The following is a 27,358-nucleotide window of genomic DNA, read 5'->3' on the forward strand; positions in this document are numbered from 1 at the left end:
TGTTAATAACAAAATGACTAAATTACAAAAGGAATGCAACACTAACAGAATACATATGGGTAACCAATGAACAAAAGACAAATAAATAAGAAACATTGATCCAAAAAAATCAGGGGCTACGTCTGAGGGAGAACAGAACTTGCTTAATTCTTGCAAGGCATTTGCCCTGCACACAATTTAATATGGAGACAAGCGTTTGGTTTTGAAATTTCCCTCAATGTAGTTACGGCCCTGTAATAAAAGTGAGGTATTAAAGTGTTCCTGAGGAAATATACCTCAAGTTAAGTGAAACTAATTTTCAAACATTTCAAGTATATTTAAATAATATTTATACTTTTATCATTAAAAGATTTGGGAAGTGTTTCCTGGCATTTTTTGTAAAAAGATGAATTTATGAAGAATCAGGTGCCATCTCACACTTTCGATATGTAAGTAAGTAATTTTTATTGGTTTGAAATCCAAAATTACAGGATTGATACCAACACAATACAAAAAATACAAACATATATATCATATCAAATTCATAAACATTGTATATTTATATAAGAATTTGGTACCACAAAGTTATTTAGTACTTAATAAAGCATTTCTAGAAATGTACATGTCGCTTATAAATTTAACAATAATTCTAATTATTAAATTTAAGATCTGCTGAGTTATTTATTTTCAATGCATTGCAAGTCAGGTAATTTATTTTCTAACTACCACAGAACAAACCATTTATTTTCGTGATAATCAAGGCTGAGTTATTTATTTTCAAAAGCAATGGGGGTAAGGATGTAGGTAAAATAATATTTATTTATTTATATCTGGCATTTCTTTCAAGAAAACAATGCCAGACTGCTGATATATAAAACAAAGGATTTTTTCGGAGAAACACAATACATATAAAATTATCAATAAAAAGTAAGCATTTATGTTGAATGGGCTGAATTTAAATGCTTACACGTACAGAGAGTTTTATATTTATAAAAAAAAAAATCAAAAAGGGGGATTTTTATAACATTGTGTTGCTTTTTAAAATAAAAAAAAAATCTCAAGATATATACATGTATAAGTATTAAATTTTTACCTGAAACAGAAGGAAAACAATTTTTCCATTCAGTCCTCACAAACTATGTCAGTGCAATTTCATTCCATCCATGGAAATGATGATTACCTATGTTTTACATTTGGTTCATTATAAAAAGTGAACTCTTATTAAGGTTTGAATATTACAATGAGAAAGGCTAATTTTGTAAGGTCACTCGAAAGTGTGAATATGTTCTAAATTGGTCAGACAATACTTGGTCATGTTTTATGAAGATTTAAGCCCTCGGCTTTGCCTTGGGCTTAAATCTTCATAAAACATGACCAAGTATTGTCTAACCTATAAATAGATCTAGTGGTCAGTAAAAAAAACAATTAACTATTCATTTACATTGATCATGTCATTCTATTTCAACTTAGAAGATCTTTATACGGAGTTTTCTAGGATTGGACCCGTGAAAAGACAGTCTAATTCGGATCTTGTTAAATTTTGTTCGTCGTCTGAATTATTAATCTCCACGTTCAGCAAATACTTCAACTTTAAACTATTGATGTATGTTGATTAAACATAAAGGCATAATTAAGTAATAAGTACGTCAATATTATATTTTAGAGATTTTATATGCATACTTTAATTCTTCTATATTAACTTCTAAACTTTTAAAACAGTTATTTTTTGTGCATACTTTATAGGCTAGCCTAATCTATTAATAATCCCTCCATAAGAAACTTCATTTTCAATTTTCAGTTCGAAATCAAACTATAATTCCTTTGCCGACAGTACTTATTGATTGTACCTGAATTAAAGTTCACGGTATATAATACATGTTACGGGTGATTGATTTTCCAACAAATACTGAGACATTTTATTTGTTTATTGAAACATGAACAACGTGGATTTTCCTAAAAAAAACTAAAAGTGAGTAATACACATTTTAAACAAAATTATTGTGAAACAATTTTTACACTCGGCATTGCACATTTTATAATACTTTGATGTCTCTCAGACAGAGTACACTGTTGTGGTGGCTGCCATGGTACTATTGGATCAATAACAACTATTATGGAGAAGATCAAACGTTTAGTAAGCACCGCTTTGAATCTGTTATTTTATAGGTCTTATATTACTGTTTTGTGCCGAACTTGGCATAATAAAATTATAGATAAACTGCATGGCATAATACATTCAACGTCTCCACATCAATTTTATTTTCACTGGTGTTACTTCCCTTTATAAAAACAACACGACGTTGAAGGAAAACCTTTAAAGGTTTCAACAAACAATGCCATCGTGATGATGAACGATTGAAAAAAAATAATAAAACACATATAAAGCTAACAAGTTGTTATTGTTGGCATTTGTCTTTGTATAGAGTAGACAAATGTAAGTATGTTCTTAATACTAACGGTATTGAAGAGTTAATCACTTTTATAGGCCACTAGTCTAAATACTACATGTTAAGATAGTCGGTAAGACGGGGGGTTGCGCGCTTGAAAATCTTAAAATAATTTTTGTATTAAATTTTAATGTTATCTTTACTATAAATTGAATATCTAGCACTGAATAGGGTGACACGTTGTCGCTACACACCTTTAAATATACACATGTCATAATTATATTGGCCTGAGGGTGACTTAATAATTAGAGGATCAAAGGATTTAATTAAAAACCAATTGTTCAGCGAACAATTGAAGGTCTTTCCACCACTAGCAATATATTTTGATATGAAAACATTAAAATTCAGTTTAAATGTCAATTCCTATGGCTTTATGATGTATAAATATGAATTTAGAGCAAAGGTCAAAATCTAGAACGTCGTATTTGCTTTTGACCTTGACCTCAAATTCAAGGTCATATACCAAGGACCTCAAATCAAAAGACCCTAGGTCTGTAATATGTATGGATAATGAGTTATATCACTTTACTCATTATTCTAAATATAAAAGGGGGGAAAACAATATCATTTACTGCCAAGGTATCCTCGCAATCAAAATTTAAGTGTTAAGACATGTCGCAACTAACAATTTAGTAAAAATAATTTGTCGATATACATTTTTTAAAAATAAATGAAAATAAGCCAAAATCAAAATTAAGAATATGACCTTGACCTACTTTTTATTTTTTTGGATCAAGGACCTCAAATCTAAAGACCCTAGGTCTCTATCACTTATGGTTTACCATTTAGAAATGCATATCACTTAATTCAATTGAAAAGGGGGAATAACTCTCATATGGAGTCTCTGTAAAGCTTCGGTCCAAATGACTATCCTAATCCTGAATATGTAACAAGCAATTTGGTAAAATAAATTTGTTTTAATCGTTAAATAACGGTTGCGAAGGAGTAGTGGCCACAAGATAAACAGTGTTTGGGGAGATAACTCTTACAAAGTAAAGTATTTTGTTACACAGTTGTAAATTTTTAAAGTGTATAAACTATACGATATCATATTCCAAATATCTAAGCAACATCCTTGGAAACATCAGTACTACGCAAGAAAAAAATTAGGATGAAGAAATAAAATTTTAAAAAAATTAAAAAAATTAAAAACCAATTGTTCAGAGAACAATTCAAGGTCTTTCCACAAATAACAATATATTTTGATATGAAAACTTTGAAATTCAGTTTGAATGTTAATTCCTATGGCTTTATGATGCATAAATATGAATTGAAAGCAAAGGTCAAATCTAGAAAGTCCAAGTTGCCTATGACCTTGACCTCAATTTCAAGGTCATCAACCAAGGACCTCAAATCAAAAGACCCTAGGTCCATAATATGTAAGGATAATGAGTTATATCACTTTAGGCATTATTTTAAATATAAAAGGGGAGAAAACTCTAATTTGTGGTCAACATACCCTTGCAATCTAAACTTAAGTTTTACGACATGTCCCAACTAACAATTTAGTAAAAATGATTTGTTGATGATGTCTTTTAAAGTTTTTGAAAACAAGGGAAAATACGCCAAAATCTAAAATTTAGAATATGACCTTGACCTTTGACCTTGACCTAATTTTCATTTTTTTGGACCAAGGACCTTAAACAAAAAGACCTTATGTCTCTTTCACTTATGGTTTACCAGTTAGAAATGCATATTACTTATATGAAATGCAGAAGGGGAAATTACTCTCATATAGAGTCTCCGGATAGCTTCAGTCAAAATAAAAATCCTAATCCTGAAGATGTAACGAGCAATTTGGTAAAAGAAATTTGTAGTAAACTTAAACGGTTCCGAAGGAGTAGTGGCCACAAGAAAAACAGTGTTTGTGAGATAACTCTTACAACGTTAATTTTTTGGTTACGCAGTTGTCAGTTTTAAAAGCGTTTAAACTATACAATATCATATTCTAAATATCTAAGCGACATCTTACGAAACAACAAAACTACGCAAGAAAAAAATTTAGGCGGAAGAAAAAAAATAATAATCAGAACAAAATCAATAGGTCTTTCCAGGGAAAGGTGGAAAGACCTAATAATTAAAAACCAATTGTTCAGAAACAATTGAAGGTCTTTCCACTAGTGAAGATCTATTTTGATATTGAAATATGAAAAATCAGTTTGAAACGTTAGTTTCTATGGCTTTAAGATGTATTAATGGGAATTTGAAGCAAAGGTTAAAATCTAAAACGTCCAATTTGCCTATGACCTTGACCTAAATTTCAAAGTCACTAACAAAGGACCTTAAATCTAAAGACCCTAGGTCTTTAATATGTATGGTTAATGAGTTATATCACTATACACAGAAATTTAAATAAAGAATGGGTGAAAATTCCCATTAATTGTCTACGTACCCCTTCAACCAAAATATGTAAGTAAGGGCATGTCGCAACTAACAATTAAGTAAAAATAATTTGTCAATATCATATACGGTTTTTGAAAATAAGTAAAAATAGGTCAAAATCAAAATTTGAATTTGACCTTGACCTTTGACCTTGACCTAATTTAATTTTTTTTGGACCAAGGACCTCGAATCCAAAGACCCAAGGCCAATATCTCTTTGTTTAACAGTAAGAAGTGCATATCTGGAATTTAATGAAAAAGGGGAATAACTCTCATATGGAGTCTCCGTATAGCTTCGGTCCAAATAGCCAACCTAAGCCTGAAGATGTAACGAGCAATTTGGTAAAATAAATTTGTCGTAATCTTTTACAGTTGCAAAAGGAGTAGTGGCCACTAGAAAAACAGTGTTTGGGAAGATAACTCTTACAATGTAAAGTATTTGGTTAAGCGGATGTCAGTTTTTAAAGCGTATAAACTATACGATATCATCTTTCAAAAATCTAAGCGACAACTTTTGAAACAATCATAGTACGCAAGAAAAAAATTTGACGGAGGAAACAAAAAAATAATAATGAGAACAAAATCAATAGGTCTTTCCACGGAAAGGTGGAAAAGCCTAATAATAAAAACTAATTGTTCAGAGAACAATTGAAGGTCTTTCCACCAAATACCATGTATTTTGATATGAAAGTAGTAAAATTCCGGTTTGAATAATGTTAAGGCCATTGCTCTACAACGTCATTGCAAAAGACCCTATGGGTCAAGGACCTTTTGTTTAAGAGTTTTTCCTAATAATGGCTTTATATAAACCATACATGGGGTTTATGTCCCTTACACAAGGGTAAAACTAATACAGTCATAATGTAAGAAAGTTGCCCCTTAAAGTACCAAACATTTTTCACTATGTAAATTTTCTGTATCTATAACAATTCCAAAGTTATAGGGAAATCAAAGACAAATAAAAATCTAAAATATGACCTTGACGTTTGACCTTGACCCAATTTTCATTTTTTGAGACCAAGGATTTCAAATCAAAAGACCTTAGGTCTCTATCACTTATGGTTTACCAGTTAAAAACGCATTTCACTTAAATCAAATACATATGGGGGAATAACTCTCATATGAAGTCTCCCGAAAGCTTCGGTTAAAATTAAAATCCTAATCCTGAAGATGTAATGAGCAATTTGATGAAATAAATTTGTCGTAATCTTTTATGGTTGGGAGGGAGTAGTGGCCACAAGAAAAACTGTGTTTGGGGAGATAACTCTTACAACGTAAAGTATTCGGTTACGCCTTTGTCAATTTTTAAAGCGTATAAACTATACGATATCATATTCCAAACATCTAAGCGACATCTTTGAAACAACAAAACTACGCAAGAAAAAAATTTAGGCGAAAGAAAAATAATAATCAGAACAAAATCAATAGGTCTTTCCACGGAGAGGTGGAAAGACCTAATAATCCGAACAAAATCTAAAGGTCTATCCACGGAAAGGTGGAAAGACCTAATAATCAAAACAAAATCAATAGGTCTTTCCATGGAAAGGTGGAAAGACCTAATTAATACAATCAAAGGCAGGTATCCTTATATTTTATTACTTTGTTGGTTTTATTATCAGTCTATGGAAGAAGCGATGCGATAAAAACTTTTCTTATATCAACGAGCGATATTGTCTTATATCAACGAGTTGCATTGTGGGAAATTTCAGACGAATGTTAGCATTTGTACGAATAAAGGCAGATTTCTCGGTATAAAATAATGACTCTTTTCTTAAAACAGGGTGACATTTAACACGAAATACATCTGCTGTATAATTTCCATGAATTATTTTATGTAATAACAAGCAAGATGTATTTAAACGAGAAAATTGAATTGTTGAATAAATGAAACATAAATGCACGATTTATCATTTCTTCTTCTTCTTCTTCCTTTATAGTACAGGCCTCCCATGGGAGTATTATCGTACTGTTTTATGTACATGTTCGATGTGAGAACAACAAATGTGCGGGTAGGTGCGAAATATCTACAGTGAAGCGGTGATTCTTTAAAATAAGGTTAAAAACAAGGTTGGACATCTATCTAAGCTGGACCACTTGCACACCCCTTTTGAATGAATCAAGGGTTGTGCAGCTTACTAGTTGTTGTGGCAGTCCGTTCCAGATTCTGATGGTGTCTGGGAAAAACGAGTATCGATATACTTGAGTCCTGGCAAAAGGAACAAGGAATCGTTCTTTGTGCCCTCGTACTGTTGTTACTGGCTGTAAGTTTATAGATGGTATAGCAATGAGTTCGTGCACTACTCTATAAAACATGATGGCTTTACATTTAACTCTTCTTTCCTGTAATGTATCCCAATTTAAAGTTTGTAGCATTGATGTTACGCTGCTTGTTCTTCTATAATCATTAAGTACAAATCTTGCGCATCGTCGTTGTATGGCTTCTAATTTGTTTATGGCACTGGCTACGGTTACATGGAAATGTAACAATAATAAAAATATTATTGTTACATTGGGGACTAAATACCGGAATGCATGGTTGGATAAGGAACCGATTAATTACGAATGTAACAATAATTGTTGAGGCTACGGTTACATTGCGTTATTGTTACATGAAAAACAGCAATGTTCGATGGGACTAGTAATATGTACTAAATAATAAAAGTTGAAGACATTATCTTATATTTACAATACATACAAGTATAACATACAATTTTTTGAGTTTTTTATAGTACGTCCTCCATGGATTCTGAAATCGGACTCTGACATCTCTTAAACTGAGTTTTACTTTGCGTAGTGTTGTGCGTTTGTTTTTTCTACATTGGCTAGAGGTATAGGGGAGGGTTGAGATCTCATAATAAAACATGTTTAACCCCGCCGCAATTTTGCGCCTTTCTCAAGTCAGGAGCCTTTGCATGGCCTTTGTTAGTCTTGTATGATTTTTTAATGTTAGTTTCTTGTGTATAATTCGGAGTTTAGTACATGACGTCCATTATCACTGAACTAGTATACATATTTGTTTAGGGGTCAGCTGAAGGACGCCTCCGGCGGGTGCGGGAGTTTCTCGCTACATTGAAGACCCATTGGTGACCTTCGGCTGTTGTCTGCTCTATGTTCGGGTTGTTGTCGCTTTGACACATTCCCCATTTTTATTCTCAATTTTATACATGTACAAATATACAGAAGTTCACAGTGTTAGTTCACAGTTAGCAAACTTTGCTTTTGATGTATCAATTTTTGGTAAATGCGTTTGTATAGCCGTATGAAATTTGTGTCTTGCTATTGTTTCAGTTTCGTTTCAAACGCATCCAATGCAAGTTTTAAATTTTTCACCCCAAAAAAAAATGGTAATAGGAATCTCTTCATCTTTTGTTCAAAGTATAATGACAGTAATACGAGTAGGTGTGCAGTCAAATACTTAAAAGTGAACAGTTTTCTCAGCCCGAGTTTTCAACAACAAACCATTGAACTATATTTTTCGCCTTTGGCACTACTAATTTGAAGTAGTATCTTTAAGAACATCAAATCCATTAGTACCTAAAACTATTTAAACACCATTTGTTGAATAATAATATTTATTATTTATTCAGTATTATAACAAGTATTATTTAGTAGACATGAATGAATTAAGCAACAAAACTATATAGAAGATTTAAGTTTAATAAATCTAGCGTACATTGCTGTTTTTCATGTAACAATGACGCAATGTAACCGTAGCCTCAATAATTATTGTTACATTCGTAATTAATTGGTTCCTTACCCAACTTTGCATTCCGGCAATTAGTCTCCAATGTAACAATAATATTTTTATTATTGTTACATTTCCATGTAACCGTAGCCAGTGCCTTTGTTTATATTGTCCTTAGTAGCTGGATCCCAGATAGTGCTCGAGTATTCCATGAGTGGTCTTACAAGCGTTTGAAAGCATAAGGCTTTTGTTTCACTAGGACAATTTTTTATGTTTCTTTGAAGAAAAGCTCGGGTCGAGTTGGCTTTCTTTGCGATGTTGTCTATATGTTTGTTCCAACTCAATGTTTTGTGTATAGAGAGGCCGAGATATTTCACCGAGTCAACCTCTTCTAGGATATGGCCATGTATGTTGTAGTTCGCCTTAATCGTGTTCCGCTTTGTTGTTACTCTTAGGAGTTGGCATTTTTGGGGGTGGAATTCCATCTGCCAGTCTGCCTCCCATTGTTGTACTCCATTTAGGTCGTTCTGAAGGGTGTTCGCATCTTCTTGGTTTCTTATTTGGCGGTAGAGGACACAGTCGTCTGCGAAAAGTCTAACGTTTGATGCTGACACATACTCTGGGAGGTCATTTATGAAAATGAGAAACATCAGCGGGCCAAGCACGCTACCTTGTGGAACTCCAGACTGCACTGGCGAGGTTTCTGAAGATTCTCCTTCCAGGAGTACACATTGCTGTCTGTCATCCAGAAAATTTCTCAGCCAGTTTATTGTTGTCCCTCTTATGCCATAGTGGTCGATCTTGTACAGTAGTCGCTCATGTAGGACTTTGTCAAAGGCCTTTGAAAAGTCTAAGAGGATGAGATCTATTTGCTCTTTATTGTCGATGTTCTTTGCTAGGTCTTGAATTGTGAGAATCAGTTGGGATTCACAGGACCGTTCTTTTCTAAAGCCGTGTTGAGCATCGTTCAAGATGGAGTGACATTCAAAGTGTTTGATGATATTGGTACAGATGATATGCTCCAATAATTTGCATAGAATTGCAGTTAATGAGACAGGTCGGTAGTTTGATGCTTGGCTACGACCCCCTTTCTTGAATATTGGGACAACGTTTGCATTTTTCCAGTCAGATGGTAATGTGCCTTGATCAACAGAGGCTTGGAAAAAGGTGGCTTTTTACATTTGTAGATGTACACATTCAATAAATATCATGTAGCGATTTCAGTGGAATGCAATTGAGATGAATTCAATTGTTTGCTAAGCCAAAATCACCTATAAGTCAAAGATGCTGCTATATTTTATTATATCAATGCAATGTTTGTAAAATATCATAGCGATATTTTTTAAATATCAAAAATTTATGAATGCGATACTTTTCTAATATAACTGCTATAGTTTTCTAATATAAAATGAATACGATGACACGTCACAATGCATGTCAAGAAACCGCAAACATAATTCACAAACTTAGTTCATGACCGGCTTGAATGTTTGAGGATCAATATCACTAAAATTTCGTATCTGTAACAAAATTAGTGCTTACATGAACTTATCATTTCGAAAATGTTGCTTGACCCTTTTGATAGTAGATAGTGTTAACAACCTGTTCAGTCTATTGTTTTCAATCACATGGTTTAACCGATTAATTCTATTTGAAGTGATGATGCAATGGCGGGGAATTTAAATGCGGTTGTAAATAGTCTACCGACCTATTAGATTCTTATATAGCTCCAGTGGCGGATACAGGGGGAGGGGGTCGGGGGTTGGAAACCTCTTCTTTTTTGGCCGATCAATGCATTTGAATGGGGACATATGGTTGGACCCCCCTTTATCCTGGGTATGGAACCTCCTTTTTCAAAACGGCTGGATCCGCCCTTGAGGTCACACTGCTATGGCCTATCCACATGGGTAATACAATGTATCGAAATAGAAAAATTATCATTTTTTAAAAGAAAAAAAAACATTCATTCATACAATCCAATCCAAAACAGCTCCAAATAACAATGAATATTCAAATGGTAAAATACATATTCCAAACAAATTAAAATGTACAAATGTTGATGTCCCGAACATTGAAGATACCAACTGAGTGGCCTCAGACTATAAATTGAACAACTTCAGATACAACGAAAATCAAAAATCTTGTCCAACAGAAAATTTATTTATAAAGGAAAACAGTTCTTTTTGGATATCAAAGACTTTTCCCGTTGGTAAATCGATATCTCTATGAACATAATCAGCTCGCCGCGTGGACTCTCTTTTACATCCCGATGACCATGAGGGCATTTCGATGAATTGTTGCCACAGAGATTTGACTTTCGTTTTTGGCTAGTAACCGATCGTATTTATACGGGAACATTTCTTAGTACAAAATAACAATCCGTATCGCTTGTTATAAATTCATTTCTTCAATGAATACTAAAAAAATGTTTAGAAAACAAATAAATAAGATGTAAATGTCTGTTGACGTTAGAAATGTGTATATATTTTTTCTATATTTATAAATTTAGATCGTTCAGTGCTGTTTATTTGGTATTTTTATTGACGTAATCGTTCTTGTACCACTGTCGTTACCGTTAAAGCTTTAGAAGTGTGCTAGTTCATATTGCACTTTACAAAAGATTCAGCACCCAAATGACGTTTTTGGAGGACTGGAAAGCAGTTATTTATAAGGTGAAATTTTAAAGATTTATAGATATAAGAAGATGGTGCATGAGTTCGAATGAGACAACTTTCCACCAAAGTAATGATTTGTTTCAAGTAAACCATTATAGATCAAAGTAGGGCCTTAAACACGGAGCCTTAGCTCACAGCGAACACCACGCTATATAGGAACCAACAAATTACTAGAAGACTAGTGTTAAACCATTCAAACAGGAAAACCAATGGTCTAATTTGTATAAAAAAGGAGATTCAAAAGTACAGGTCAGATTTTGTCGAATTAATCTGAACGAGGACAGTATGATTCATCTTTGGCACTAGTTAGTTGCATTGTTATCAATAAAGAAAATCTTCCATGCGTGCGTTGCGATCATATCAGATATATATTATTTCAGGGCGTTCATTGTAAAAATTTGCTATAAAATGTTATATATGTGAACAATAATTTTGAAACTTAGCTATTTGATTACGACACTGTTTATTAAACCCCATCAGTACTGTCATTTTCAAATTTTGAAAATGGTGGGTTGAACCTGGTTTTATAGCGCTAAACCTCTCACGTGTATGACAGTCTCATCAAATTCTGTCATATTTACAACGATGCCTGAACAAAACAGACATAATAGAACAAATTGTCAAAATATGGGTACAACAGTCAAATGTTAATACTAATAAGTACTAATATTGATATAACAAAAACACCGATTGATATTAGAAATAATAGCATTTGTTTATTTATGTATATAAGAAAAACACCGCACTTCAGATTTTACACGGACATAAACGTTTGCTTCTAACTCACTTCTGAATGTATATTTAGACTCAATTGTTGTTTATATTTGAATAATAAGTTTTAAAGTTAGTATTTTCTTAATTTTTCAATGCCGAAAACAACATTTTCCACATGAAATGTCTGCATATTTACAATTGATATTAGACAATATCGCTATGTGATATAAGAATTTTTTTTTATCGATACGCTTCTTCCATAGACTGATTATTAAACCGACGTTTTTTGTTAGCTTGATTTGAAGAAAAATACTTTTTGACTCTATCATATATAAGATATTTTTTTTTAGAAAACGACATTTGCTGAATCTAACGATATTGCAAACTTTATTTCCACATCTCTCCTAGTGCTCAAATGTATAGCATTCTAATGAAAACTGGAATCCATCTAGTTCTTTTACTTTTCATAAACGTGAAATGTACGGGTTAAAAAGATGCGTGGCTGCACTATTTTCCATGCATTGTCTATTCAACTTCACAGGACGAAATTTATTGCAAATTTTGCGTTTTGTTCGCTACTAACGACAACCCCGGACAGTTTGTTAAAGAAACACGTTAAGAATTGGGTTAAGCAAATGGTGAATGTTAATCTCACAAACAAACAAAAAAATACCACCAAACAGCCTTATTAATATAATATCACAAAACTTTACCAACACACATGATAAGACGCAGCTAGTGTAATAGATGCAAGGGGCGATACAGCAATTGCAAAACGGGAAGATACTATCTGTAATTAAATAATTAAACTGATCGAAAGTTTTTTTTAGAGTAACCATATACCGGAGAAACAAAAAGTGTACCATTTATTGAAAAAAAAAATTATTGGTGAGAGCTGCTAGTGACCTAAAACGATATATATGGGGTCAGTAAATTCTATATATATATAATATTATTAATTCGTATATTTTAACAAATTTGATTCGTTTAGGGATAGTCACATGTTAAACTATATTTTCGAAGGTAGAGAGAAAACGGCGGATAGCAAAAAGCATATTGACCGGCAAAAAGCATATTGCACGGTTATTTTTAGAATATCTAAAAACCGATATACTTTGTGACGTCATGTAATGAATTTCAGGATATTGTTTAACGTTTTGAAACAAATGATCTGTGATCGATTATTTGACGAAAAAAAAATCTTCAAATACATAAGATGTCCAAAAAAAAAAGTAAATGAAATAACAACTAATATGTAATGTTATTGTCAAGGAGACAATGTAATATCTATAAAGTTCCAACAAACCTAAATGACGATTTTGATACAAATATGGTCGGAAATTAATAATATATCAAATATAGCCTTTGTGTGAGGTCAATACAGGATATATCGACCCAAAGAAGTATATCGACCTCGGACTTCGTCCTCAGTCAATATACTTCTTTCAGGTCAATATATCCTTGTATCGACGTCATACAAAGGCTATATTTGTATAATATCGTATTAGGTCACTGGCACACTATGTAACTAGTAATATATTGCACAGGTTAATTTTGTAAAAAAGAAACAATTTGTGAACCATTTTTGAACTTTAATTATGTAATAACCATGATAACTATTCCTAGAACTTTTATAATATAACAAATATTCCTAGAACTTTTATAATATAAGAAATATTCCTGGAACTTTTTATAATATAACAAGTATTCACGGAAATTTTATTATATAAAACATTGTCAATAATATTTATTCCAAAGAACTTTTAGCATATAACAAAAGTGTCATTGGGAACTTTCCTATTGTAATATTTTATCCTTTGTCATATGCCAAAAGTTCTTTGGAACAAATATTATGGGAAGCTTATATTCTGTGACAATGAATAGTCATCAAATTTTTACTCCTTCCGTTAAGCGAGGATAAGGATAGTTATTAATATTTCCTCTTTCCGTTAAGCGAGGATAAGGATAGTCATCGTGTTTTTCCTCCTTCCGTTAAGCGAGGATAAGGATAGTCATCGTGTTTTTCCTCCTTCCGTTAAGCGAGGATAAGGATAGTTATCGTGTTTTTCCTCCTTCCGTTAAGCGAGGATAAAGATAGTCTTCATATTTTTCCTCCTTTCGTTAAGCGAGGATAAGGATAGTCATCAAATTTTCCCTCCTTCTGTTAAGCGAGGATAAGGATAGTCATCGTATTTTTCCTCCTTCCGTTAAGCGAGGATAAGGATAGTCATCGTATTTTTCATCCTTCCGTTAAGCGAGGATAAAGATAGTCATCATATTTTCCCTCCTTCCGTTAAGCGAGGATAAGGATAGTCATAATATTTCCCTCCTTCCGTTAAGGGAGGATAATGATATTCGTTATATTTTTGCTCCTTCCTTTAAGCGAGAATAAGGATAGTCATCATATTTTCCCTCCTTCCGTTTAGCGAGGATAAGGATAGTCATCATATTTTTCCTCCTTCCGTTAAGCGAGGATAAGGATAGTCATTATATTTTTCCTCCTTCCGTTAAGCGAGGATAAGGGTAGTCATCGTATTTTTCCTCCTTCTGTTAAGTAAGGATAAGGATAGTCATCCTCCTTCCGTTAAGCGAGGGTAAGGGTAGTCATCGTATTTTTCCTCCTTCTGTTAAGCGGGGATAAGGATAGTCATCATATTTTCCTTCCTTCTGTTAAGCGAGGATAAGTATAGTCATCATATTTTCTCTCCTTCTATTAAGCGAGGATAAGAAGAGACATCATATTTTCCCTCCTTCCGTTAAGCGAGGATAAGGATAGTCATCACTTTTTTCCTCCTTCCTTTAAGCGAGAATAAGGATAGTCATCATATTTTCCCTCCTTCCGTTTAGCGAGGATAAGGATAGTCATCATATTTTTCCTCCTTCCGTTAAGCGAGGATAAGGATAGTCATTATATTTTTCCTCCTTCCGTTAAGCGGGGATAAGGATAGTCATCATATTTTCCTTCCTTCCGTTAAGCGAGGATAAGAATAGTCATCATATTTTCTCTCCTTCTATTAAGCGAGGATAAGAAGAGACATCATATTTTCCCTCCTTCCGTTAAGCGAGGATTAGGATAGTCATCACTTTTTTCCTCCTTCCGTTAAGCAAGGATAAGGATAGTCATCATATTTTCTCTCCTTCCGTTAAGCGAGGATAAGGATAGTCATCATATTTTCCCTCCTTCTATTAAGCGAGGATAAGAATAGACATCATATTTTCCCTCCTTCCGTTAAGCGAGGATAAGGATAGTATCACTTTTTTCCTCCTTCTGTTAAGCGAGGATAAGGATAGTCATCATATTTTCCCTCCTTCCGTTAAGCGTGGATTAGGATAGTCATCATATTTTTTCTCCTTCCGTTAAGCGAGGATAAGGATAGTCATCATATTTTCCCTCTTTCTATTAAGCGAGGATAAGAATAGACATCATATTTTCCCTCCTTCCGTTAAGCGAGGATAAGGATAGTCATCACTTTTTCCCTCTTTCCTCTAAGCGAGGATAAGGATAGTCATCATATTTTCCCTCCTTCCGTTAAGCGAGGATAAGGATAGTCATCATATTTTCCTTCCTTCCGTTAAGCGAGGATAAGGATAGTCATCATATTTTCCCTTCTTCTATTAAGCGAGGATAAAAATAGACATCATATTTTCCCTGAAGAGACATGTATTGTCGAAATTCGCATCTGGTGCAAGAAAATTGGTACCGTTAATTTTATTCCCTCCTTCCGTTAAGCGAGGATAAGGATAGTCATCACTTTTTTCCTCCTTCCGTTAAGCGAGGATAAGGATAGTCATCATATTTTCCCTCCTTCTATTAAGCGAGGATAAGGATGGTCATCATATTTTCCCTCCTTCCGTTAAGCGTGGATTAGGATAGTCATCATAATTTTTCTCCTTCTGTTAAGCGAGGATAAGGATAGATATCCTATTGTTTCGCCCCAAGTGCATTCTGCTATAAAAAAAACCTCTGTCTCGATATATATTTCATCATATAAGATTTAGACAATTTTATTTCTGTCGGTAACTTATTTTTTTTTAAATTAATTATATATCAATGATTATACTTTGTAGGGTTATGGCAAGCCTTTTAAATAATTATATGTTAATGATTATACTTTGTAGAGATATGGCAAGACGGCCGTGCCTTTCCTTATTCACTCTTGTCTGCGTTATATCTGCTGCACTTCTAGCTGCCATATATTTCCCAATCGGATTTGACAACAAAAAAGATGAAACAGACAGTGTATGTATATTTTAAAGAAATTATATAACTCTAAAATAAAAGATTGCAATTACTTTTACAGGATATAATACCAGTAAGTTATTGTCTCGCCTTGACGGAGTCTACAAGCGAGACATATATGTATGCTGTTTCCGGCATCTGCGGCGTCGTCAACAATGTATTTGTTTGTGATTAGATCTAGTTTATGGTAAACCACAAGTGGTAGGTCAATGATATTTGGTATGCAGTTGTATTAGCATTGGCACATCTCATTACTATGGAGATTATTTGGCCCTGCCCCTCAGTCATGGTCTATTGACTTTTAAAATTTGCTTAGTTAACATATAAATCAACGAAATCATAGGTTTGAACGTAGTTTTCAATTTAGACATGTTCATATTTTTTCGTTTGGGCTTGTATCATATTTTCCCTCCAGTTAATATGATCCGTTCATCATACTTTTGACTCTCTAAATTCAAGAGTCTATCCTAAATTGAGATAAATTATATGTCCTTCCAAATACCGTTTCGATCCCTAAAATCACTGAAGAGACATTTATTCTCGAAATCCGGATCTGGTGTACAAAAAAAAATATTGACACCTTATGTTTGTGGCATAACATCTTGACCACAAGTTTATTGTTTTCTGTTTAGTATTAAAGTTATATTAAGATCTATTTTGTTACATCTTGTGATCAATTTTATTTGGCAATCGCCAATGGCAGTCAACAGGGTTAAGAACATCAGTTGTTCGACCTGTTAGTCAAATGCGTTTTGTTAAAATATACTTTTTCACTTTTTTGGTCTTTTGGAAAATGTTGTTTGTGCTGTATTAAGACCCTTCTGCAACGAAATTTGTTTTACATGCACATGTATAAAAATTGCGGTTTTTATCCAACGCAATCATAGGTTTGAACGTAGTTTTCAATTTAGCGCACCGGATACAGAGCAGGCGATTTAGTGTCACGATATTTCAGTAGCATGGGTTCGAATCCCGGCGAGGGAAAAACAAAAAATTTGCAAAAGCAAATTTACAGATCTAACATTGTTGGGTTGATGTTTAGACGAGTTGTATATTTATAATGTACACAGCCATGTATCACCATCACTGCTGATTGCTGATAAATCTGTTGTAGAGTTGTCACTGGCTCAGACGTACTTATAAATATAATTATTTTCTGTGACTGTATCTTACATTAATTTGTAGGATCCTTTACTATAAATAATTTAGCTGATCTGTAAAAATAACATCTCCATGCCTTATATATCATGTACTGTAGTACGACGCTAGATTGAAACTGACGTGGAAAGGTAACACCCGGCCACCGAAAGCTTCATTTTGAAGCCCAGGTGGTCGTGTGGTCTAGCGCGCCGGTTACAGTGCAGGCGATTTTGTGATAAGTTCAGTTTATGGGGAACCACTAGTGGTAGGTCAATGATATTTGGTATGCAGTTGTTTAAACATTGGCACATCTCATTTCTATGGAGATTATTCGGCCTCGCCCACCCAGTCATGGTCCATTGACTTCGAAACTTTTGCTTTGTTTACATGTATTAGTTTGTGATTAGGTCAGTTTAAGATTAACCACTAATGTTAAGTCAATAATATTTGGTAATATGCAAATGTATTGGCATTTGCAAGTATCGTTTCCATGGAGATTATATAGCCCCAACCCCTCTTCATAGTTCATTGACTTTGAACTTTTTACATAGTTAACAAGTTAATGTTTGTGTTCAGGTTTGTTTAAAGTGAACGACTTATAATAAGTCACAGGTTTTAGCTTTGGCACATCTCATTTACAAGGAGATTGTTTAGTCATGTACCTCAGTGGTTCATTGACTTTGAATATTTGCATAACTTATGAAACATGTTAAAGTATTGCTATTTTAATTTCAACATTTACATAATCAAAATTACAAAAGGGCGGGACATATCTCTAATGATAACAGTTTATTTTCTTCTTTGTTTTTGTTTCTTTTTCTTTTCTGCATCGGAAGTTGAGGTATGCAATCCTAAGGTATTTTTGTATGCTCCAGCGATCACAATTTGCAAATATTTCCATAATATGTTATCCTCAATATAAAACAATTGTATGGTTAATATTTATAGTGAATCTTAAGAAGTCGTCTTTACCCTATTTTAATGCATCAGTGGAAAGTGTTTTCATGATGAGGTATGGTCCACTGTAATATTACATATAGGTCAACATATACGTGTTTTGGTTGATTGGTTGGTAGTGAGGAGTAAATGTTTTCTGAAATGTCTGATACATGACTTTGACATCATTAAGGGGACAAGAAAAGTTTTCAGTCTTAGAATTTGTTCCACAGTAACGGCAAATGATAATTATTTCATTACAATTTGGTTTGTTAATTGATTGTAAGGAATAACTGTCATCTGAAATAGTTCAGTTAGCTTTTGGTCATTATCTTCATGTTATCACATATGAAGTACAGGTATTCGCTGACTAAGAGAAAGTAAACAGAAAGCGTTTCCAGTGTCAATTTTTGAGCACCCGAACATTTAGTAGAATCGCACAACATTTTTGTTCTTTTCGGCTTTCATATAAATGAGAACTTATTTATCTTAAAAATCCTGAACAAGCCTCTGTATATTTAGGTCCCGAATAAACTCATCATAGATTATTATTACTTGGATTATATTATTTACGTTCAGTAAATTGCTTCTTTTTGTTTCTGTTTATCTTCATTTTCTTTCCTTAAATACATGTTAAATGAATGATATGCATATTTTTTATATTCGTTTATTGCAGACAGCCAACTTTATATATTCAAAAAACGACGTAACAGAAATAAAGGAAAATGAAGTTCGCAAATATCAATTACAAGGAGATAAACATTGTCTAGCTACAGTAAGACGACACTTATTTAGTTTCTTATTGACCGTCAATGCCAACAAAAATACTCAGTTTACATCAAGAAATAACGAATGCAATCAGATGTTGAGTTTACATATAAAAAAAGAAGATGTGGTATGATTGACAATCAAACAACTCTCCTCAAGAGACCAAAAATACACAGAAATTAACCACTATAGGTCACCGTACGGCCTTCAACAGCGAGCAAAGCCTATACCGCATAGTCAGCTTTAAAACGCACTGAAATGACAATGTAAAACAATTCCAACGAAAAAACTCGTAAAAAGGTAACTATTTACAGAACTTCAAATAGAATCGGTTTAAACTTAGGATATAAAAAAATACAGTGAAAATAAGAAACTACAAGGAAACAACAATATGATAAAGAATGAGTAACATCAAAGTTCACTTCAAATAATGAGGTGAAGTTGACTTTTTTAAGAAGAAATTATAATTAACTTGCGACATTCATTTCCAGTCTTTGGTTTATTTGTTATTTGTTTAGGGTCCAGCTGAAGGACGCCTCCGGTTGCGAGAATTTCTTTTTGCATTGAAGACCTGTTGGTGACCTTCTGCTGTTGTCTGCTCTATGGTCGGGTTGTTGTCTCTTTGGCACATTCCCCATTTCCATTCTCAATTTTATTCTTGTGACATAAGTCCAGAAGAATGTTTTAAATCGAGGAAAACGGCAGTCTCACAAGCACACTACTTTCTACATTTTTTAAATTAAGTCATGTGATTTCACTGCACATTTTGCTAACCACAGAGATAGTTTTAAACAATATATAGAAAAAATATTGTTTTAGGTAGAATCATATCTAGACAACAAAGGACAATTTATTATTCCATCAGAAGAACTGTTTTCTACACTACCAGACAATGTTATCGCATGTTTATATAAAAGGTTTGTGAAAAAATTTGACCAAACTATATTAACATTAATTTAGAACTGTCCAGGTTATGCTCTTAAATATAGATAGACTTATTGGTGGCATTTGGCTGTTGTCTGCTCTTTGGTCGGATTATTGTCTCTTTAACACATTCCCCATTTCCATTCTCAATTTTATTATATGAAACTATGAAATTATTATTTAAAATGGAAAGTTAATGAGGACTTACTGTTAAGACAATTCACTTGTAGTCAATTTAGTAGTGTTCAGACAATTCACTTGAAGTCAATTTAATACTGTTAATATAAAACAAAAGATGTGGTAAGATTGCCAATGAGACAACTATCCACAAAAGACCAAAATAACACAGACATTAACAACTATAGGTCACCGTTAGGCCTTCAACAATGAACAAAGCTCATACCGCATAGTCAGCTATAAAAGGCCCCGATAAGACAATGTAAAACAATTCAAACGAGAAAACTAACGGCCTTATTTATGTAAAAAAATGAACGAAAAACAAATATATAACACATAAACAAACGACAACCACTGAATTACAGGCTCCTGACTTGGGACAGGCACATACCTAAATATTGTGGCCGGATTAAACATGTTAGCGGGATCCCAACTGTAAAGTACTGTTTAGACAATTCCCTTGCAGTCAATATGATACTGTTTAGACAATTCACTTGCAGTCAATATAGTACTGTTTATACAATTCACTTGCAGTCAATATAGTACTGTTCAGACAATTCCCTTGCAATCAATATAGTACTGTTTAAACAATTCACTTGCAGTCAATATAGTACTGTTTATACAATTCACTTGCAGTCAATATAGTACTGTTTAGACAATTCACTTGCAGTCAATATAGTACTGTTTATACAATTCTCTTGCAGTCAATATAGTACTGTTAAGACAATTCCCTTGCAGTCAATATAGTACTGTTCAGACAATTCCCTTGCAGTCAATATAGTACTGTTAAGACAATTCACTTGCAGTCAATATAGTACCGTTCAAAAAATTCACTTACAGTCAATATAGTACTGTTTAAACAATTCACTTGCAGTCAATATAGTACTGTTTATACAATTCACTTGCAGTCAATATAGTACCGTTCAAACAATTCACTTGCAGTCAATATAGTACTGTTCAGACAATTCCCTTGCAGTCAATATAGTACTGTTAAGACAATTCACTTGCAGTCAATATAGTACCGTTCAAACAATTCACTTGCAGTCAATATAGTACTGTTTAAACAATTCACTTGCAGTCAATATAGAACTGTTCAGACAATTCCCTTGCAGTCAATATAGAACTGTTCAGGCAATTCACTTGCAGTCAATATAGTACTGTTCAGACAATTCACTTGCAGTCAATATAGTACTGTTTATACAATTCCCTTGCAGTCAATATAGTACTGTTCAGACAATTCCCTTGCAGTCAATATAGTACTGTTAAGACAATTCACTTGCAGTCAATATAGTACTGTTTAGACAATTCCCTTGAGGTCAATATAGAACTGTTAAGACAATTCCCTTGCAGTCAATATAGTGCTGTTAAGACAATTCCCTTGCAGTCAACATAGTACTGTTTATACAATTCCCTTGCAGTCAATATAGTACTGTTCAGACAATTCACTTGCAGTCAATATAGTACTGTTAAGACAATTCACTTGCAGTCAATATAGTACTGTTAAGACAATTCACTTGCAGTCAATATAGTACTGTCTAGACAATTCACTTGCAGTCAATATAGTACTGTTTATACAATTCTCTTGCAGTAAATATAGTACTGTTCAGACAATTCACTTGCAGTCAATATAGTACTGTTCAGACAATTCCCTTGCAGTCAATATAGAACTGTTAAGACCATTCCCTTGCAGTCAATATAGAACTGTTTAGACAATTCACTTGCAGTCAATATAGTACTGTTTAAACAATTCACTTGCAGTTAATATAGTACTGTTTATACAATTCCCTTGCAGTCAATATAGAACTGTTAAGACAATTCACTTGCAGTCAATATAGAACTGTTAAGACAATTCCCTTGCAGTCAATATAGTACTGTTCAGACAATTCCCTTGCAGTCTATATAGTACTGTTAAGACAATTCACTTGCAGTCAATATAGTACTGGTTAGACAATTCACTTGCAGTCAATATAGTACTGTTTAGACAATTCACTTGCAGTCAATATAGTACTGTTAAGACAATTCCCTTGCAGTCAATATAGTACTGTTCAGACAATTCACTTGCAGTCAATATAGTACTGTTCAGACAATTTCCTTGCATTCAATATAGTACTGTTTAGACAATTCACTTGCAGTCAATATAGAACTGTTAAGACAATTCCCTTGCAGTCAATATAGTACTGTTCAGACAATTCACTTGCAGTCAATATAGTACTGTTAAGACAATTCCCTTGCAGTCAATATAGTACTGTTTAGACAATTCCCTTGCAGTCAATATAGAACTGTTTAGACAATTCACTTGCAGTCAATATAGTACTGTTTAAACAATTCACTTGCAGTTAATATAGTACTGTTCAGACAATTTCCTTGCATTCAATATAGAACTGTTAAGACAATTCACTTGCAGTCAATATAGTACTGTTTAGACAATTCCCGTGCAGTCAATATAGTACTGTTTAGACAATTCCCTTGCAGTCAATATAGAACTGTTTAGACAATTCACTTGCAGTCAATATAGTACTGTTTAAACTATTCACTTGCAGTTTATATAGTACTGTTAAGACAATTCACTTGCAGTCAATATAGGACTGTTAAGACAATTCCCTTGCAGTCAATATAGTACTGTTTAGACAATTCACTTGCAGTCAATATAGTACTGTTAAGACAATTCCCTAACGGTCAATATAGTACTGTTCAGACAATTCACTTGCAGTCATTATATTACTGTTCAGACAATTCCCTTGCAGTCAATATAGTACTGTTTAGACAATTCACTTGCAGTCAATATAGTACTGTTCAGACAATTCACTTGCAGTCAATATAGTACTGTTTAGACAATTCCCTTGCAGTCAATATAGTACTGTTCAGACAATTTCCTTGCATTCAATATAGTACTGTTTAAACAATTCCCTTGCAGTCAGTATAGTACTATTTTGACAATTCACTTGCAGTCAGTATAGTACTGTTTAGACAATTCCCTTGCAGTCAATATAGAACTGTTCAGACAATTCCCTTGCAGTCAATATAGTACTGTTTAGACAATTGCCTTGCAGTCAATATAGTACTGTTTAGACAATTCACTTGCAGTCAATATAGTACTGTTTAGACAATTCACTTGCAGTCAATATAGAACTATTCAGACAGTTCACCTGCAGTCAATATAGTACTGTTAAGGCAATTCACTTGCAGTCAATATAGTACTGTTCAGACAATTCACTTGCAGTCAATATAGAACTGTTAAGACAATTCACTTGCAGTCAATATAGTACTTTTAAGACAATTCACTTGCAGTCAATATAGTACTGTCTAGACAATTCACTTGCAGTCAATATAGTACTGTTTAAACAATTCACTTGCAGTCAATATAGTACTGTTAAGACAATTCATTTGCAGTCAATATAGTACTGTTAAGACAATTCACTTGCAGTCAATATAGTACTGTTCAGACAATTCCCTTGCAGTCAATATAGTACTGTCTAGACAATTCACTTGCAGTCAATATAGAACTGTTTAAACAATTCACTTGCAGTCAATATAGTACTGTTTAGACAATTCACTTGCAGTCAATATAGTACTGTTAAGACAATTCACTTGCAGTCAATATAGTACTGTTTAGACAATTCACTTGCAGTCAATATAGTACTGTTCAGACAATTCACTTGCAGTCAATATAGTACTGTTAAGACAATTCACTTGCAGTCAATATAGTACTGTTAAAACAATTCACTTGCAGTCAATACAGTACTGTTAAGACAATTCACTTGCAGTCAATATAGTACTGTTAAGACAATTCACTTGCAGTCAATATAGTACTGTTCAGGCAATTCACTTGCAGTCAATATTGTACTGTTTAGACAATTCCCTTGCAGTCAATATAGTACTGTTAAGGCAATTCACTTGCAGTCAATATAGTACTGTTTAAACAATTCACTTGCAGTCAATATAGTACTGTTCAGACAATTCCCTTGCAGTCAATATAGTACTGTTTAGACAATTCACTTGCAGTCAATATAGTACTGTTTAGACAATTCCTTTGCAGTCAATATAGTACTGTTTAGACAATTCACTTGCTGTCAATATAGCACTGTTCAGAAAATTCACTTGCAGTCAATATAGTACTGTTTAAACAATTCACTTGCAGTCAATATAGTACTGTTCAGACAATTCCCTTGCAGTCAATATAGTACTGTTTAGACAATTCACTTGCAGTCAATATAGTACTGTTTAAACAATTCACTTGCAGTCAATATAGTACTGTTTAGACAATATCCTTGCAGTCAATATAGTACTGTTTAGACAATTCACTTGCAGTCAATATAGTACTGTTTAAACAATTCACTTGCAGTCAATATAGTACTGTTCAGACAATTCACTTGCAGTCAATATAGTACTGTTTAGACAAATTACTTGCAGTCAATATAGTACTGTTCAGACAATTCACTTGCAGTCAATATAGTACTGTTTAAACAATTCACTTGCAGTCAATATAGTACTGTTCAGACAATTCACTTGCAGTCAATATAGTACTGTTCAGACAATTCACTTGCAGTCATTATATTACTGTTCAGGCAATTCACTTGCAGTCAATATAGTACTGTTTAAACAATTCACTTGCAGTCAATATAGTACTGTTCAGACAATTCACTTGCAGTCAATATAGTACTGTTCAGACAATTCACTTGCAGTCATTATATTACTGTTCAGGCAATTCACTTGCAGTCAATATAGTACTGTTTAGACAATTCACTTGCAGTCAATATAGTACTGTTTAGACAATTCACTTGCAGTCAATATAGTACTGTTAAGGCAATTCACTTGCAGTCAATATAGTACTGTTCAGACAATTCACTTGCAGTCAATATAGTACTGTTTAGACAATTCACTTGCAGTCAATATAGTACTGTTAAGGCAATTCACTTGCAGTCAATATAGTACTGTTAAGACAATTCACTTGCAGTCAATATAGTACTGTTTAAACAATTCACTTGCAGTCAATATAGTACTGTTCAGACAATTCCCTTGCAGTCAATATAGTACTGTTTAGACAATTCACTTGCAGTCAATATAGTACTGTTTAAACAATTCACTTGCAGTCAATATAGTACTGTTTAGACAATTCCCTTGCAGTCAATATAGTACTGTTTAGACAATTCAGTTGCAGTCAATATAGTACTGTTCAGACAATTCCCTTGCAGTCAATATAGTACTGTTAAGACATTTCCCTTGCAGTCAATATAGTACCGTTCAGACATTTCACTTGCAGTCAATATAGTACTGTTAAGGCAATTCACTTGCAGTCAATATAGTACTGTTTAAACAATTCACTTGCAGTCAATATAGTACTGTTTAGACAATTCACTTGCAGTCAATATAGTACTGTTAAGGCAATTCACTTGCAGTCAATATAGTACTGTTAAGACAATTCACTTGCAGTCAATATAGTACTGTTTAGACAATTCACTTGCAGTCAATATAGTACTGTTTAAACAATTCACTTGCAGTCAATATAGTACTGTTAAGACAATTCACTTGCAGTCAATATAGTACTGTTAAGACGATTCCCTTGCAGTCAATATAGTACTGTTTAGACAATTCCCTTGCAGTCAATATAGTACTATTCAGACAATTCACTTGCAGTCAATATAATACTGTTTAGACAATTCTCTTGCAGTCAATATAGTACTGTTAAGACAATTCACTTGCAGTCAATATAGTTCTATTCAGACAATTCCCTTGCAGTCAATATAGTACTGTTTAGACAATTCCCTTGCAGTCAATATAGTACTGTTAAGGCAATTCACTTGCAGTCAATATAGTACTGTTAAGACAATTCACTTGCAGTCAATATAGTACTGTTTAGACAATTCACTTGCAGTCAATATAGTACTGTTTAAACAATTCACTTGCAGTCAATATAGTACTGTTTAGAAAATTCACTTGCAGTCAATATAGTACTGTTTAGACAATTCCCTTGCAGTCAATATAGTACTGTTCATACAATTCACATGCAGTCAATATAATACTGTTTAGACAATTCCCTTGCAGTCAATATAGTACTGTTCAGGCAATTCTCTTACAGTCAATATAGAACTGTTAAGACAATTCACTTGCAGTCAATATAGTACTGTTCAGACAATTCTCTTGCAGTCAATATAGAACTGTTAAGACAATTCCCTTGCAGTCAATATAGTACTGTTAAGGCAATTCACTTGCAGTCAATAGAGTACTGTTCAGGCAATTCCCTTGCAGTCAATATAGAACTGTTTTGACAATTCACTTGCAGTCAATATAGTTCTATTCAGACAATTCACTTGCAGTCAATTTAGTTCTATTCAGTTACTTTTCAGTATGTTGTTGATGTGAATAAGTAAATTACAACTTCTGAATATCCCGAACATAATTAGAGTGAACAAATTAAACGACTAGGAATTGTTATCTAGGGTAATTGATGCCAGTGAATGTCGTATGTTAAAAATAAAATTATTAACGTTTCCTGACCTCTATCACGTATTTACATCTTAATGATATCGGGACAGCCTTTCAATAAAGGTACTATAATAGACAACATTTATGTATATAAGGAATATTCGTCCGTCTTGTAAGGATCTGACCATGACTTCATTTGTTGGACTATATACATTATGTTAAAGTGCTAAAACTAGTGTTCAGCTACTTTAAAGTATTGCCACGATCACCAAAAGGTTGCAAATGTATATTTAACTTAAATGTATTACTTTTCTTTCATCTCTGTATCTTTAACCTTTATAAGTGGGACATTTTATTAACCTATACTAATTTGTGTTTTTTTTATTATATTATAGATATGGGAGTACATTGCAGACATACTGTCCACTGCACGGCCGTCACGGAAGTGTTCAGAATGGATGGACTTTTTGTCAAAGTGGATGCTACACACCCAATGCAAATACAATGATATATGCTATCAGGTTAGGAAGGGAATTTCGAAGGGAGGGGGAACTTATCAAAGATACTAAACTTATAATTTTGTACACCATACACACGTTTCGTCTAAAAAAAGACGCTGGAATAAACAAATAAAAATGGTCAATCAAATTCGAAATTGTACAGCATTGAGTGCCTAAAATTTCAAAAGGTTTTGTCAATCAGATCGTTAGTGATGTTTTTTTTTATTGAAGTTACAGGGGTAACATATGATTGATTGATTGATTGATTGTTCATTGCTTTAGACCGTATTAAAATATGAAGCTATGGAAATAAGAACGTGTACTGCTGTATGTTAGACCGACATGCAGAGCTGGATTTTTACGTGCTTG

General features: G+C 33.3%; 1 protein-coding gene across 5 annotated transcripts in view; it reads left to right on the top strand.

Annotated features, from left to right (window-relative positions):
• The window catches only part of LOC143049053 (uncharacterized), a 124,805-nt gene that overhangs the window by 77,384 nt on the left and 20,063 nt on the right, over positions 1 to 27,358 (top strand). For 2 of the 5 annotated variants that reach the window (XM_076222852.1, XM_076222849.1), the window contains 4 exons: positions 16,001 to 16,121; positions 18,874 to 18,972; positions 19,785 to 19,882; positions 26,885 to 27,010. In XM_076222852.1, coding sequence (XP_076078967.1) covers positions 16,001 to 16,121; positions 18,874 to 18,972; positions 19,785 to 19,882; positions 26,885 to 27,010 — 444 coding nt within the window. Of the gene's footprint in view, positions 1 to 1,809; positions 1,949 to 2,030; positions 2,114 to 12,786; positions 12,807 to 16,000; positions 16,122 to 18,873; positions 18,973 to 19,784; positions 19,883 to 26,884; positions 27,011 to 27,358 lie in introns of those variants that run through there. The other 3 variants (XM_076222860.1, XM_076222865.1, XM_076222856.1) reach the window with 3 other exon arrangements.

Source organism: Mytilus galloprovincialis, chromosome 1 (genome assembly GCF_965363235.1).
Source record: "Mytilus galloprovincialis chromosome 1, xbMytGall1.hap1.1, whole genome shotgun sequence".
NCBI classification, from domain to species: Eukaryota; Metazoa; Mollusca; class Bivalvia; order Mytilida; family Mytilidae; genus Mytilus; species Mytilus galloprovincialis.